Consider the following 15284-nt stretch of genomic DNA (forward strand, 5'->3'; position numbering starts at 1 on the left):
AAATCATTGAAGGCACACTTTTAAAAGGATGGGATATATGACAATAAAGGACCACCTCTTCTCAAGCTAGAAACTTTGAGCTAGTAGCATCAATGGTGGCAAAGGCTCTAAGCTCATCCTTAACATATGCCAACACCAAGGCAAGGTTTTGAGCAGCAAGATTACGGCCTCTCAATGCCTCCATGATGGATTTTTAAGGCCTCTCAATGCCTCTTCTCAAGCTAGCAACATCAATGGTGGCAAAGGCTCTAAGCTCATCCTTAATGGATGCCAACATCAAGGCAAGGTTTTGAGAGAAACAAGATCAATGCCTCCATGATGGAATTTTAAGGCATGCCATGCAATCATAAACAAGTTTCACATAACTTCTAGAAGAAGATGACATCCTAGCGCATGTCAATATATCAATGACGCTTCATGTATTCATGAATGAAACTCTCTTAAAAACCCAATAAGCTATCATCATAATGAGTTTTTTTCATGCTCTCAACCAAGCAAGCTTACCATGACATGTGACAACATCAAAGAGACCACAAGACGAGCCTCAAAGCAAAGAGTTTGGGAAAGAAAACATGATTTCATCTTCACAACAGCAGTTCACAAGCGCATGTCAATATATCAATGATGCTTCATGTATTCATGAATGAAAACTCTCACAAAAACCCAATAAGCTATCATCATAATGAGTTTTTTTCATGCTCTCAACCAAGCAAACTTACAATGACATGTGACAACATCAAAGAGACCACAAAAGGAGCCTCAAAGCAAAGAGTTTCGGAAACAAAACATGATTTCATCTTCACAACAACAGTTCACAAGGACAAACTGTCTTCTTTGAGTGCTAATGACACAAGTATGTATAAGATGAGAAAATCAAGATGCATTTATTGAATGCAAAGTCAAATCATTGGTCTTCTTTGTTTGTCAATGACAAAATATGTTTAATATGAGCATCAAGAGGCATTTATCAAGTACACAAAATGCTTGATACTTACCTTCACTCAATAAATCGAAAGCACGAGGGCAAAGAATGTGAAGAAAGAAGAGATTGCCAAAGAAAAGGAAGAAATGTGGTTGGAAAAGAAGAAGAAATGATCCACTTTCTTGAAGAAAAAGAGGTAGCACGACATCGCAAGGTCAACGGCCAACAAAAAGCATTTTAGAAACGACTGGGAAGCACAATAGCGTCTCTATGAGAACAAAATGCACTCTACACTTTGAAAATAAGGTCCCTTGAGGGTTTGCTCATACTCCACTACACGTGAATCAACCATGCTCTGACATGAAGGCATTGAATGGAGAAGTCACGATGGTCATGAGAAGACCATCATTGAGCAAGTATGTGAATCCCACCTTTTGTGTTGAATTTTGTTTGTCCAAGTCAAACAATCTTTCTATGTCTACCTTGTCTACAAGGTGATTCTTTATGGCTATCAGTAGGGATCCTATCTCTAGCTAGCCAAGCACTCTCTGCAACATCCATGAATCCCATTCGAAACATATCATGCCTTGCGAACTCATCACTACCATTGAAACTTGGAAATTATCGTTTCAAGCTCAAATTATGTAGTGAAAGATGTGATAGATGCTGGAATGAAATGGAACGGATGTGTATATCTCAAACATAACACCATTTTGCCAAGACCCAAACATCACAACGTGTCAGTCAAACTTACAAAACCCAGATTCCTCCTCTTAGAATTGTAAGAATAGTTGTAGGCTTTGCTTAAAGCATCTTTAGATCAACTATCACTACAATGACCAATTAGCATCATTGCTAATATGCAGACTTGTCTAATATTAAAGATTACATGATTTTTACTCAAATCGACAAAATCCACATATGTGACAGTGTGTTACGTCAATTGACAAAACCTAAATATTTTCTCTTGGAATTTTAAGAACACAATCAATTTTTACTTGTGGCATTAGGACGAGAGCGAGTGAGTCGATATCAAGTGTCATTATAATAGCAAATTATTATCATCCATAAGTTGACTTATCTACTATTGAGGATTACATCTTGTGAAGACAGAAGTTAATAATGAGTGCTTAGTGAACCTGCTTTTGAGATGTGGTTGATTGTAGACTAAAGCCCTCAATCATGTTGTAATGAGAAGACATCCCACCGACTTGTAGCCTAAAATTGTAGAGCCAAGGTGAGGATTAAAGAGAGGCATGAAGGGTAGGTCAAATTTCAACTTGTCCATTGCATTGCTCACACACACACACACACACACAAGCATACAAATTTGAGTGGGTTTTTAAAGAACCCCAAACAATAACAACTCGTCCATTTTTTGGGCACTTATTGTACCACCCAAGATTTCGACATGGGGACGTGCAAAGGGCGAGTCTCTATCCCCACTCATCCCCACAAAGAAATGAGAAAATTACCTCAAACCCAGATTTCAAGGTCCCATCCTCCTCCCTTCTTTTCACAAATTCGAATTTCGAATGGGACATACAACCAGGCACCACTTTAGCCTATGGGCATTGGGCATAGGACTCACGAGTGACGAGTTCAAAGTTGTCGTGCATGTGTCCCTTCTCTTTTCAACGAAGGCGACCGAGCGTGACAGACGACCAGGCACCACTTTATGGGCATTGGAGTGACGAGTCTCCGGCCACTAGTATGTTGCATGTGAGGTTCGTCCACTTGTGACTTGTATTCGCGCAGCTTGGGCTGCGAGTTGCGCTGCCGCGGCAGCAAGTTGTGTAGCAGGGAGGGAGCCGAGCGCCCGCGCATTTTAAAGCATCAGGGTTACAAACACTTGAAGGGGATGAGCCAAAATGGAGAGCGACGAAAGAAGCAGCATCTCTTCCGACCTGCTGGGGACAGTCGTTCGACCTCCCTCTATCCGTGTGTCAGGAAGCTTCAAGTCCAACCTGTCAGGTAGGCTCACACCCCGCACCTCTCCGTCATTTCATAGATCTCCTTCTGTGCGAACTCCTTCTGGAAGGGAGTTTCGCCACTTAACTCCAACCCCGCTTCCCTGGTACCGGAGGCCCCTCCTGAGCAGACGCTTGATCCCTTGGCTTGTTGTTATTGTGCTTTGGGCGTACATTGGCCTCCTCATACAATCTCGGTGGGCTCACACCGAAGATCAGGCCCCTCTGCTCTCACAGCTTCATGCAGATGAAGATTCTGCCAGCCGCCTCATTGTTGAGGAGCGAGAACGAGTCGAGCAATACAAAGTTTCTCAAAACGACTCCTTAGATGTACGTCATATGTGGCCTTCAACCAGAACAGAAGAGGGACAGCGCACAAAGGATTATCAGTCTCTGCCGGCACAAGAGCATTTTATTCTACCGAATGCCATTGTTAGGTCATGGATATTCCCATCAATAGGCACAGTCAATACTTCAGTGGGAACTTTGGTTGGACCTTTCCAACATCTGGAAGAGTCTATACTAGGCTCACCTGAGAAGCTCAGTCTGTGTTCTCCTGTGAGCGCTTTTGCACATTATGCACATGGTCGAAGCTTCATGCTTATATTTCATGAGCTTTCAATGACAGGGTCTCCGTTAGCCATGTTGGAACTTGCCAATGAGCTTCTTAGTTGTGGTGGAAAGGTTGTTGTCGTAGCTTTGAGTCAGAAGGGTGGCTTGCTCCAGAAATTGCTCGCTAGAAAAATCAAGGTTCTGAAAAGCAAGACTGCATCAACTTTCAAAGCTGCTGCAAGAGTAGATCTTATTGTTGCTGGGTCTGCAGTGTGTGCTTCTTGGATTGGTGAGTTTCTTTTTGGTTAAGTTCTAATGTGGAAGTTTGTGCTTCTTTTGTTGTCCTCTATCTGTACCTGGACTGATACAACAGTTTTTTGATTTGTGCTTAATGCATCCTTAGAGGAGTCTAGGGCCTAGGCCTATCATCCTATATACGTGGGTGCAGTATGGTGTACACCAGTGATTAGAATAGTGTTCCTTCAGCGCTGCAGCTATCTGGGAAGTGACTACGGATTTGTTTGGCATAATGGTAGAGCATCTTGAAGAATTGCCTCTTGTATTCAAAGCCGGTAGAAGCTCTCGCCTCTCAAGTGGCTGTGAGAGAGCTGTTAGGAGTAGAACAGACGGAGGATGCATATGTCTCCATGTGCTCAAAGTTTTAATGTTTGCCTGCAACTGAATATGAAGAGCCAAGTGGAGCAAAAGGGGTGGAAGATTGGAATGTCTCAAAAAATTCAAACTAGAACTCAAAAGTTGTAGAGGATTAGAGATGTACATTATGAGGTCTTGAAGGATGGGGTGAATGAGTTGCCTTAGGTGGATCTGATCTTTTCAATCAAGGAATTTGAATGGGTGTCGCAAGTAGTTATCACTTTGAAGCTGTGTTGCAGGAAACGCCACCCCAGCCTCTGGAAACGTGTTTCTACGTTTCTGGCGGGGCTGCACGTTTTTAGCTACCTGGAAACGGCGCCCACTTTACTCCTTTAAAAAAAGTCAAGCTTGCGTTAGTTTATTAAAAAACAAGTCAAGCTAAATTAAGCCTCCCTATTTGAACTGGCCACCCCTCGTTAAGAAACAATCCCTATTATCCGCTAAAACCTGAGAAGCTTTACAAAGAGTGAAATTGGTCCTCTGCACAACACAGAGAGAGCTCCATAAGTTTATAGAATTCTCTTCTCTGCACGATTGCACAAGTGACGGTTCTTCAATGTGTGCGTGCTTATGAAAGAGGAGGATGCAAATCTTGTTAAAATGTTTTCTTTTAATGTAGTTGTCGATATATCTTTGAATTTCTTTGTGCTTGACTACTCTCTATTGGGTGTACCCCCGCCGTTTCCTTGTCCTGGAGAATGTCGTTTCATGTTCTTTTGGCAGGTTGACGTTTCCAGTTCGGAAACGTTTCATGCAACTGTGCTTTGAAGGAGAGTAATGGTAAACTTACGGTAAGTTTGTCATCTCAGAGGATCTAGAGCACAAGATTGGCGACTGTGTCGAGGTTCTTGCAGAGGTATCTGCCCAGTTGCATGTTCCTATGCTTAGGTGAAAAGGCGAGAGTGACTTACTCGTTGTGTAGCCGCTTTGGACAAAGACTCAGAGGAGGAGTGAAAAGGGGTGCTACGTTCGTACAGGATTGTGGTTACGGGCAGACCGAACCAGTGTCTTAGATATCATGAGATGGGGCATGTGGTGAGGGATTGTCCTAGAGGGCGACAACCCTCAACCACAATCTTAGGTGCAACGGAATTGAAATGGTGAAGATCTAGGTTTTACACTTCCACAAATCCCTTTCTTTCTTTCCTTGCGTTTGTGATTCCTTTAAGCTTGAATGATGGTTTCTTGTACCTTTCCCCGGAGAGAGGGAATGCGAGTGTGGTAGAGATGTGTAGAGGGGGAGAGAGAGAGACAGGAGGAGAATGCCACTCGATGGGGTCCAACCAACCCTCTGAAGGCCCCCCCACACCGTTGTCGATGTGGTATTTGCTTTAGATTGCACAAATGGAATGTACACATATGTAATACCTCAAGTGTAGACTCTACTGACTTGAATGGTGAAGCTGTGGTAACTTCTCAGACGAGGCACCTCCGGGGCTGATTTGATGCACCTTTGGATCCTTCTCAATGTGGGGTTGCGATGTGAGAGGAATGAAGGGCTGAAAACGCAGATTTTGATGATGCCGATCATAGACAGGAATGGAGCACTCGATGACGGCGAGGGAATGATCGAGGAGAGGCTCAATGGGTTGCGGCAGGACCGGATTGCATCCATGAGGGCTTTTTGCGGATCTCGTGCATGTCCCGCGAGGGAATGGGCTGAAAACAGAAAACGCTGGCTGATCTGTTGCTCTTGGACATAGTTCTTTTCACACGCGTATAGTTCCCCAACCTTACTTCCATACGGGTCTGAGTATGTTCAAGATCCACAGTTTCTATTCAGGGTGTGTCTTTCGATAGAATGAAGAACCAGTATGCGGATTCCGAGTTTGGTAAGCAATGGTTGCAGGCTCTTGCTTCCCAAGGGCCAAGCAACTATCTCATTCGTGATGGTTTGTTGTATTTTCGTCAACGTCTATGTGTGTTGCCCTCTCTCAGGCCTGCCATATTGCATGATGCAAATGACTCTCTCACGGGTGGGCATAGGGGAATGAACACCACTTTGGAAAAAATAGAAAGATTCTTTTATTGGCCTAAAATGCGAAAGATGTGTTTCGTTATGTCACACAGTGCACTATATGTCAAAAGGTAAAAGCTCCTCGGGGTAAGCAGCAAGGCCTCTTGCTTTCGTTGCCTATTCCCGATGGACCTTTTCAAGATATTTCCATGGATTTTGTGACTAACCTTCCACCTAGTTTGCATTCAAGGAACACTCAATGTTTGACGATTGTTGATCGTTTTAGCAAGTTTTGCATGTTGATTCCTTGTAAGGCACAGTCACTGCACAAGATGTGGCACGGTTGTTCATAAAGCATTGGTACCCCCTCTGTGGTTTGCCAAAATCTATTGTTTCAGATAGGGAAGTTAAGTTCACGGCCAATTTTTGGCGTGCACTCTTTGAAAATTTTGGCACTAAGTTGAATTTTTCATTGGCTTTTCATCCATAGTCAGATGGTCAGACAGAGATTTACAATTAGTTGGCTTTTGATGTTTTAAAGTCATATGTGCATGATCGGGAGTCTCAATGGGAGCTCTGTCTCCCATTGGTCCAGGCTATTTTGAATGACTCTTTTTCCTCTGCCATTGGTCGAACTCCGTATGAGGAAGCTTTTGGCTGTCCGTTCCAGTTTCCTTCCCAAGTGCTGTTTCTCAAGTGCTACAAGTGTTGCCTCCCAAGTGCTGTCGAGTGCTCTCGATAGTGACCTCTCAGTGTTCCTTTATAGGTGCAGGCTGCATTAGTTTAGGATAATCTGATTAGGTTAGGGTCCTAATCCAAGAAGCAGGTGAGACAATACTTTTTGAAGTTTAAGGATCGAGGAACCCACGAAGCAGTGTGGGTCAACGAAGAGTTTTTCAAAGATTACCTAGAGTTGCTGGCAGACTATAAGGAAGCCATGCAGCTCGGTAGCAGTACCTCACTTTAAAAAGGAGGAGATGTCACGTGACACATCTAACCCTATGTGTACGTGGACAAGCTACTTTATGACAAGGGTTCAGTTAGTCCAGTCAATGTAGCTTAGGAAGTGTTCTGGCACTTTTGTGAGTCTGTTCGCAGACCATGCATGCCCAGGCACTTAGAGTAGATGCATATCCTCTGGTTGCACGCAACATGATCATTAGCATTATCATCAGAATCCATCAGGAGCATTTGCAAGTGCACAAAACCTATTTTCCCTATTTTTGGCCATTGTTCACTTATTATTTTTAAGTGACTATTGGGAACTGGGTAGGGCAACTTGACTAAGATAATTTATAAGGAAAAGCTAGCGCTAGGTTTTTTGGCAGAAGAGCAAGGAGAGCACAGGTACCCGTTGCAAAAGGCCTCTGGACAGCTTCTCAAACAAGAACCTCCCAAGAACCTTGGCGTTTTCAGCCTTGACTACACAGCGTTTTCAGCCCCATAGACTAGCGTTTGTGAAGCCCTGCAGATCAGTGTTGGAAGCTTAGCAGATCAGCAATTTCAGCCTCTCAGATCAGCGTTTTTTACATGCAGCAAACCAGCGTTGGAAGCCTAGCATACCAACGTTTTTCAACATCAACTTCAGGGTTTTATTTCAGCAGTAAAGACAGCAGCACTTCAGCGTTTACAACAGCAGCAGTTCAGCGTTTTACAACAGCAGCAGTTCAGCGTTTTCCAGCAGCCAATTCAGCAATAGAACCAACGAACTCTGCAGATAAAGAACAACCTGAAAGGAACCATTTCAGCCAGACGTTGCCGTCGCCGCCCTCTTCGACACCGTTGTCTCCAACCTAGACACATTGCATCATAGCCTCACGACTTGCATCAGCATCTTGTACCAGATTTGTGCAATCAATAGCATAGACCTCTCTCACCATCGAGAGAGGGGTCCTTGGAGGAGGGTTTGACAACTTGTATGGTGTCGCATTCTTCTCTCTCTATCTCTCAATCTCAACACCTTCATTCACAGTGTTTATCCACTTTGTTTATGACCATTTGCACTTTCTCATTAAAGAAAGGAAGGCTCTCCCTTCCCTAAGTAAAAGGAAACTTGAGCACAGTTCGGAGCACTCATTATGAGCAAGTTCAACATTCACTTCCGCTGCACCTTACATCAGTTTCCTTCATACAGAGCTTATGGGATACTAACAAAGACAAATATGCCAAATTGACCCTTGAGTCCTCCAGACAATTAGCTTTACAAGGGGACACATCATGCTGATATGCACATATGTCATCATAATTACAGATACATGGCTTTCCTCCTTTCTAGTACTCCCTTGATGCACCATCGTTGTCTCTTACAAGGATGGAGATTACTAGACTCATTTGCTAGGAGCTGACCCAGTTGGACACCAACGGAAGCCCAAAAAGATAAGAGGCACTCATTATACACACAACCATTGAGGAAGAGAAGATACGACAAGCCCGACGCCTCAATGTACGAGTGACTGGCATCAAAGAAGAGGAGGCATCCAGATTCGAGAGCGATGTGAAAGCCCTATGTATGAAACTCAAGTACAAGGAAGATGAGGAGCTACCCTTCTCCGAAGCTTAGAGAGCAAGCAAAGACTCACAGAAAAGAGCCCTCATCCTCCAATTTGCCTTTGAAGAGTCTCGAACCTCATTCATCCAAAGGAGGGCCATCTTGAGAGGGCTAGAGGACCCTCCTATCTATCTTGACGATGACCTCACAAAGATGCAACAAGACCACCCCCGTGCATGCATGCCTAGAGTCAAAAAAGCTCGCAAAGAAGGAAACAAGGTCAGTATACAGAGATGGTAGGGTCATCATTGATGGCAAGACCGTTGTATAGGGACTCACGGCCTATGAGGAGATCCACATTGCGGTTTGGAACTCCAACGAGGATCTATGGACACACGTAGAGAGACTTGAGGAGGTGATGAGAGGACATGACCTTATTCTCCCGACAGAGACACATGAGAGCCCATAGCAGAGCCTACCGAGGATTCATAGCTTTCGGTGGGAGTCCTCACATCGAGGGAGTACTGACCAACACACTACATGAGGATCGAGAGGGGTGGCCATACTCTTCAGACAAGGACTCTAGAGGAGGATACAGATTGTTGCACGCGACCCACGGGCCACGGGCTCGTTACCTTTGGTTTAGCTTTGAGCTATCACAAGACAGGATCATCTACATTGCCCTCTGCTACTTCCCCCCCTCAGGCTCCAAATTTGCTACTATAGAGACGAAGAGGATGGGGATAGGGAGGAGAGACCATCCCCATACACATGCTTGTCAGATGAGATTATGGAGTACTCTACATTGGGGAAAGTCTTCCTTATGGGAAACTTCAATGCCAGGACATGTGACCAGTGTGAGACATCCAACATAGAGGACCCAATGGCACTACACGCCACACAAGAGGAGGCTACCATGAGAGATTCAACAGACACAGCCCGCATCACAGAGTACGGCCATCATTTGCTCAGATTAGGCTCTCAGCACTGTCTCGTTATTTATAACGAGATGGCCCACTTCAAGAGGGCTGACGTGCATACCACATAGAGTTACATCCGGGGGAGGGGAGTACTGTGGATTACATTATGGGATCCATAGAGGCCACCCACATGCTTAGCTCTTTCACCATCCTGCCCATACCTATTGGAGCCGACCACACCTATCTTGCACTCTCCCTCACTAGAGACTCCGCGCCTGTCTCACAGACCCCGACACACCATGATCCATTTAACACATGAGCTAGCCCCCTCTTTTACTCCTACTTCACCCCTCTACGCCACTACTCATGCTTACCTCTTACATCACATTTGTCCTTCAGACAATGGCCATTAGCTCGTTCTCGCACAACACCCACACAGGCCACACTCCCCCCCAGGGACTATGCCACAAAACAAGTATATGATGAGTGCAGAGATCCTTATCGTAGGTTGTGTTCGCAGCGGACCCTTGAGGAGATCACTAATCGAGAGACCAGATGCTAGATGAAGATACTCACGCCGAAAACGACGAGCTTTCCAAGAGGCACAGGAGCTAGAGCTATACCGCTTATTGATGAGCATGGATAGTGCCATAGCATGCCGCACCCTTCAAGAGCCACAACCGACAAATCCTATTGAGGATCCATAGGTATGGCACGATTATACAGAGAGACTCCATGAGGTACCTCGGATTCCATAGCCACCCGGACCTTGATCCACAAGCTCTTCTTTCTTCACAACAGAGATGGTCAAGAAGGCTATCCACCGCCTACAGCACTGCCGATCTTCAGATCATACAGGATTACAGAGTGAGCACCTCATTTACGCAACCTCCACTATAGCCTTGTTGATTGCACATGTATTCAACTAGGCTATAGGGGAGGGCTTCCCAGAGGAGTGGACCCGGCACACCATTGTGCCAATCCACAAATCTCAGGACACCTCGGACCCAGGAAATTACAGGATTATCATGATTGGCCATACAATGGCCTATCAAACTGTATAGACAGTACTTGAAGCTGAGCTTAGTTCATATAGAGAAACTGAGGACCAACGGGCTCCTGGCCAAGCAGGATTCAAGCGGACCTTCTCCACCATTGACCACATCTTCGTTCTACACTGCCTCATTGATGGGACAGGTGTAGAAGAAGAAGCTTTGATGCTTAGTGGACTTGCACAAAGCGTTTGACACAGTCCCGACGGAGAGACTCCTTCAACGACTTCAGACTCCAGAGTCTGGGGATACTATCAGAGATGATATGGGCCATCTATGCTCTCTATGAGAGAGTGACTGGGAGAGTTCGTTGTCTGGGCGGCTTGTCAGAGTCCATTGCTAGCATCATTGGTGTTAAGCAAGGATGCCCCCTCTCCCTGACCCTCTTTGGATTCTATATCGATGAGATCTCTGACTACATCTTACGAGCGGGAGGGACAGGAGGTGACCTAACAGGTACTCCAATCGGCACTATGCTATATGCTGACGACATTGTTTTGATTTCAGAGTCACCAAAGAACTTACAAAGCCATTTGAGCGCCTTGGATGAGTTTTGTACTCACAGGGGACTGACAGTGAACCGTGGGAAGACCAAGGTCATGATCTTCCACACCTCTAGATCGGTCCGGCATGTTACCATATACATGTGGTAGTGATGTGTGTGAACACACTTAGGACCGTCGAGGCATTTTTCCCCTCTTTAGGAGGTTTTTCCCCGCGTGCATTGGATATACGCCCATCATTCTAGGGCTATCCATCTTTCCATTGCGCACTAAGTAATACACTCCCTATTGTGTGCCTTGAGCTTCCTCGTCTTCTCCAAGTTGTGTGCGTTTCCCTGCAACCCTAATTCCAACAATTGGTATCAGAGCAGGTTGCGTCCTTTCGGGCTTAAGTCTCTAGCAGCTCCAGCATACGCTTGCTCACTTTCTCTGATTTTTGTGAGCTTTGGCGAGCGTTTACAGGTCGACAAAAATTTCTGATTCAGGCTCATTTCAGCCTCCGTTTCCACTACAGACAGTACTGTGTAGGCTATTTCGTCATTTTGTGCAGAATTTCTGTCAGTGTCGTTTTCTGCATAACAGGTCCCTTACAGTCTTCTACGGTTTGTGCTATATAGCACGTGTTGTTCCCGCTTTGTTCTCCTCTTTTCGGCATTTTCACATCAGGTGCAACATTTACCATGGCTGACCACAACATAGGTGTGTTCAAGATATTTGCTACTGAGGACAGATTGGATGGGGACAATTACCCTATGTGGCTTACATGATGCAACATGTCTTGTGTCAAAGGGCGTTTGGAATATTGTGCAGGGTATTGATGTACGTCCTAGTTCTGAGGATGTAGGCGATGTTTGAGGATGTTGCAGGTCTTGCTGCAAGGATTGTTGTTGTTAGAGTTGTTTTGCCTGCGGCGGCAGAACAAGCTCGTTGGGATGTAAAGGATGTGCAGGCTCATGCGTTGTGTGTGAAGCGCACCATTACTCCTCACATTTGTTCAACGAAATTTGCAAAACAAACTTGGAATATTTTGGCTGGGTTATGCAAGCCGCAATGAGCCAAAAATTGTATTACTTCGTAAGAGCTGGAGTCTAAGATTATGCATGAGAAAGATGATATGGACACTTTTCTTGTTGGTGTCAAGGAATCAATGAGCAACTTATTTTTGCAGGTGAAGTTGTTTCAGACAGTTCCCTTGTACAAACTGTTCTTGATGCCTTGCCAGATTCTTACTAGACTTTCGCTAGTACTTGGAGACTTATGACCCAAGAAATCCTGAAGTTGTCAAGTTTGATGCATTATGCACATTGCTGTTGCAAGAGTTGCTTTTCAGAAAAAACAGGACTAGACACGTGCAATTGGACAGACCTTTATGGCTGCTCAAAGAAAAGGTGGTAACAGTAATGCAGCCACTTCTCATGGTCTTCAGTGAGTGGAAAATTACCTGTTTCTAATGCTTTTGTTGGCAGCAATTTGTCTGGAAATCTTGGTGATAAGGCAAAAAGAAGATGCGTTGCCATTATTGTAAACCTAATGATCGCTTGATCAAGTAGTGTCTGAAATTGAGGGCAAAGAGGCGAAGAAGAAAGAGGGCGATTCACTGCAAATGTTGGTTTCACTAAAATGCAGCTATTGTTGAGTCTTCTGTGAAAGGAGACTGTGGTGATGTTGATGCAGAATGGGCTTTTAGTGCAGAGTGTACCTATATAATCCTGCTGTCCAGGATGCACGCATGTCAGTTGCTGCAGATTCACATGTGTGGTATTTGGACAGTGGTGCTACAAAGCACATTACCTCACATCGTGATTTGTTTACCTCTATTGAGTCTGTCTCTCATGGAATACGGTGACTTGTGTCAAACAATGCCTCTTATCCTATTCAGGGAGTTGGAAAGATTGTGCTTGCTGCTGCAAATGGCAGTTCTTTCACACTTGTTGATGCACTTTATGTACCTGGGATTAAGAAGAATCTTTTGTTTGTATTTGCACTTGCTAGACTTGGTCTTGTAGTCAAATTTGTGGATGACAGATGTATATTTCATGATCTCAGTTTTGGTGATGAAATTGTTGCATTTGGCCTTTTGTGTCGTGGGCTATATAAGCTCACTTTGTATGACAAGCGTGGACAAAATTTTGGAAATGCAGTTGCAGATTCAGGGGTTGTTTTAGATGCAAAACTGTGGCATGCATGTTTTGGGTATCTGAATTTTATCAGTTTGCTGTGTTTGGCATTTGAATTTTACCAGTTTGCTACGTTTGTAGAAATCTGATATGGTTGCTTCTTTGCGGCCTCTTGAAGCACCTGTCAAACACGTTTGTGAAGGTTGTATTTTGGGTAAGATGCAGCGTTCTAAGTTTCCAAAGGATGGTTCAGTTAGGGCCTCATGCAGGTTGCAGCTTGTGCATAGTGATGTTTGTGGGCCCATGCAAACTCCGTCCTTGGGCAATTACCTTTACTTCGTGACGTTCATTGATGATTACTCCAGGCATGCATGGGTATTTCTGTTTAAAGCAAAGTCCAAAGTATTTATGTGCTTCAAACAATTTCTGGCTATGGTTGAAAATGTCTCGAAATGTACTATGGGCACCCTCTGTTCCGATCAAGGGGGGGAGTATATGTCTCTTGAATTTAATGCATTTCTGGCTAGTCGTGGGATAAAACACCAATGTACAGTGCCGTATACGTCTCAGCAAAATGGTGTTGCTAAGAGGAAAAACAAGTCACTCATGGAAATGGCGCGATGTATGGTCAAAAGTCAAGCTTTGCCGCATTCCATCATGTGTGCCACTTATATACTAAACAGGTGTCCTACGAAAGCTTTGCAGTCTATTACTCCATATGAAGCATGGCATGATAGAAAGTCTTCTATTGAGCACATGCGCGTTCTTCGCTGTTTGGCATATGCTTTGGTGCCACACACATCGCAGAAAATTGGATGATAAGGCTGTCAAATGTATTTTTGTTGGTTATAGTGCTGAAAGCAAAGGTTACAGGTTGTATCATCCACAAACAAAGCGTATTCTGGTTTCACGGGATGTTGTGTTTGTGGAAGATTCCGTTCAATCCTTGCTCTCATGTACTAGAGACAGTAATGTAAGCTCACATAACATTTATGACACTTTGTTTCCTCTTTTCAGTGGTGGAAGTACAAATGTAAATTCCAACGAGGCAAATGTACAACCTATGGGGTTTTTTGAAAATGTTACAGATCAGCCTATTACTGATGTAGATGTACATGATGTACTTGATGAGAAAAGGGCTGAAAATGAGCAAGCTAGAGGTACGCCAAAGTGGCTGGTGCATACATTACGTGATAGTAAATTGGATGCACCTTTGTCTAGTCGTACTCGTTCAGGCTCTCGCCATGCATCTTATGCATCAGATTGTTATGCTTTGGCTGTGTCTAGCTTACATGATGTTGAGGAGCCTCTCTCTTTTGATGAAGCACAGAATTCCGAAAATTGGATGACTGCCATGCAATCAAAATATGATGCACTTATAGAAATGATACATGGACTTTATGTGATTTGCCTCCTGGTAAAAAGGCCATTGGTACGAAGTGGGTTTACAAGTTGAAATGCAAGCTGGATGGTGAGATTGATCGCTATAAGGCTCGACTTGTTGCTAAAGGCTATGCGCAACAAAAAGGCATAGATTATGAAGAAACTTTTGCTTCCACTTGTCGTATGACTACTGTCCGTTTTCTTTGTACATTTGCAACTCATTTTGGTTGGAATGTACATCAATCAAACATTGTTACTGCTTTCTTGAATGGTAGACATATTTGAGGAAGTTTATGTAACGCAACCTCGTGGTTTTGTCAAGAAAGGACAAGAGGATAAGGTGTGGAAATGTAACAAAGCTTTGTATGGGTTGAAGCAATTTGCTCGTGCTTGGTATGAGAAGGCTGACACTCATTTGGTCAAACGAGGGTTTCGTAACAATCCAATAGAAAGCACATTGTATGTAAAGTGTGAGGGTGATGTACTTCTCATTGTTGTTCTTTATGTGGATGATTTACCGATCACTGGTCCCAATGAGGCACATATTGCTGAATTTAAGGCTGATTTGAATGCTACTTTCAAGATGAAAGATTTGGGGCTGTTGCATCATTACTTGGGTATACAGTTTAAGCAGTGTGATGGTGGTATTGCCTTGTGTCAGAAAAGTTACATAGAGACATTGCTATGTAAGTTTGGACTTGAGGATTGCAAACCTATTGCCACTCCCATGGAAACAGGTTTGAAGTTGAGTCTACATGATGCTCGT

The 15284-nt window shown here is 44.2% G+C and overlaps 1 protein-coding gene across 1 annotated transcript in view; it reads left to right on the top strand.

The window, feature by feature from the left end:
* Nucleotides 1–2633: 2633 nt before the first annotated feature.
* Nucleotides 2634–15284, top strand: part of LOC147436623 (UDP-Glycosyltransferase superfamily protein) — a 71448-nt gene continuing 58797 nt past the window's right edge. The window contains exon 1 of the mRNA XM_086489468.1: nt 2634–3733. Coding sequence (XP_086345594.1) covers nt 2794–3733 — 940 coding nt within the window. The 5' untranslated portion in view covers nt 2634–2793. The remainder of the gene's footprint in view (nt 3734–15284) is intronic.

Source organism: Adiantum capillus-veneris, chromosome 18 (assembly GCF_014529385.1).
Source record: "Adiantum capillus-veneris isolate H3 chromosome 18, ASM1452938v2, whole genome shotgun sequence".
In the NCBI taxonomy this organism is placed as follows: domain Eukaryota; kingdom Viridiplantae; phylum Streptophyta; class Polypodiopsida; order Polypodiales; family Pteridaceae; genus Adiantum; species Adiantum capillus-veneris.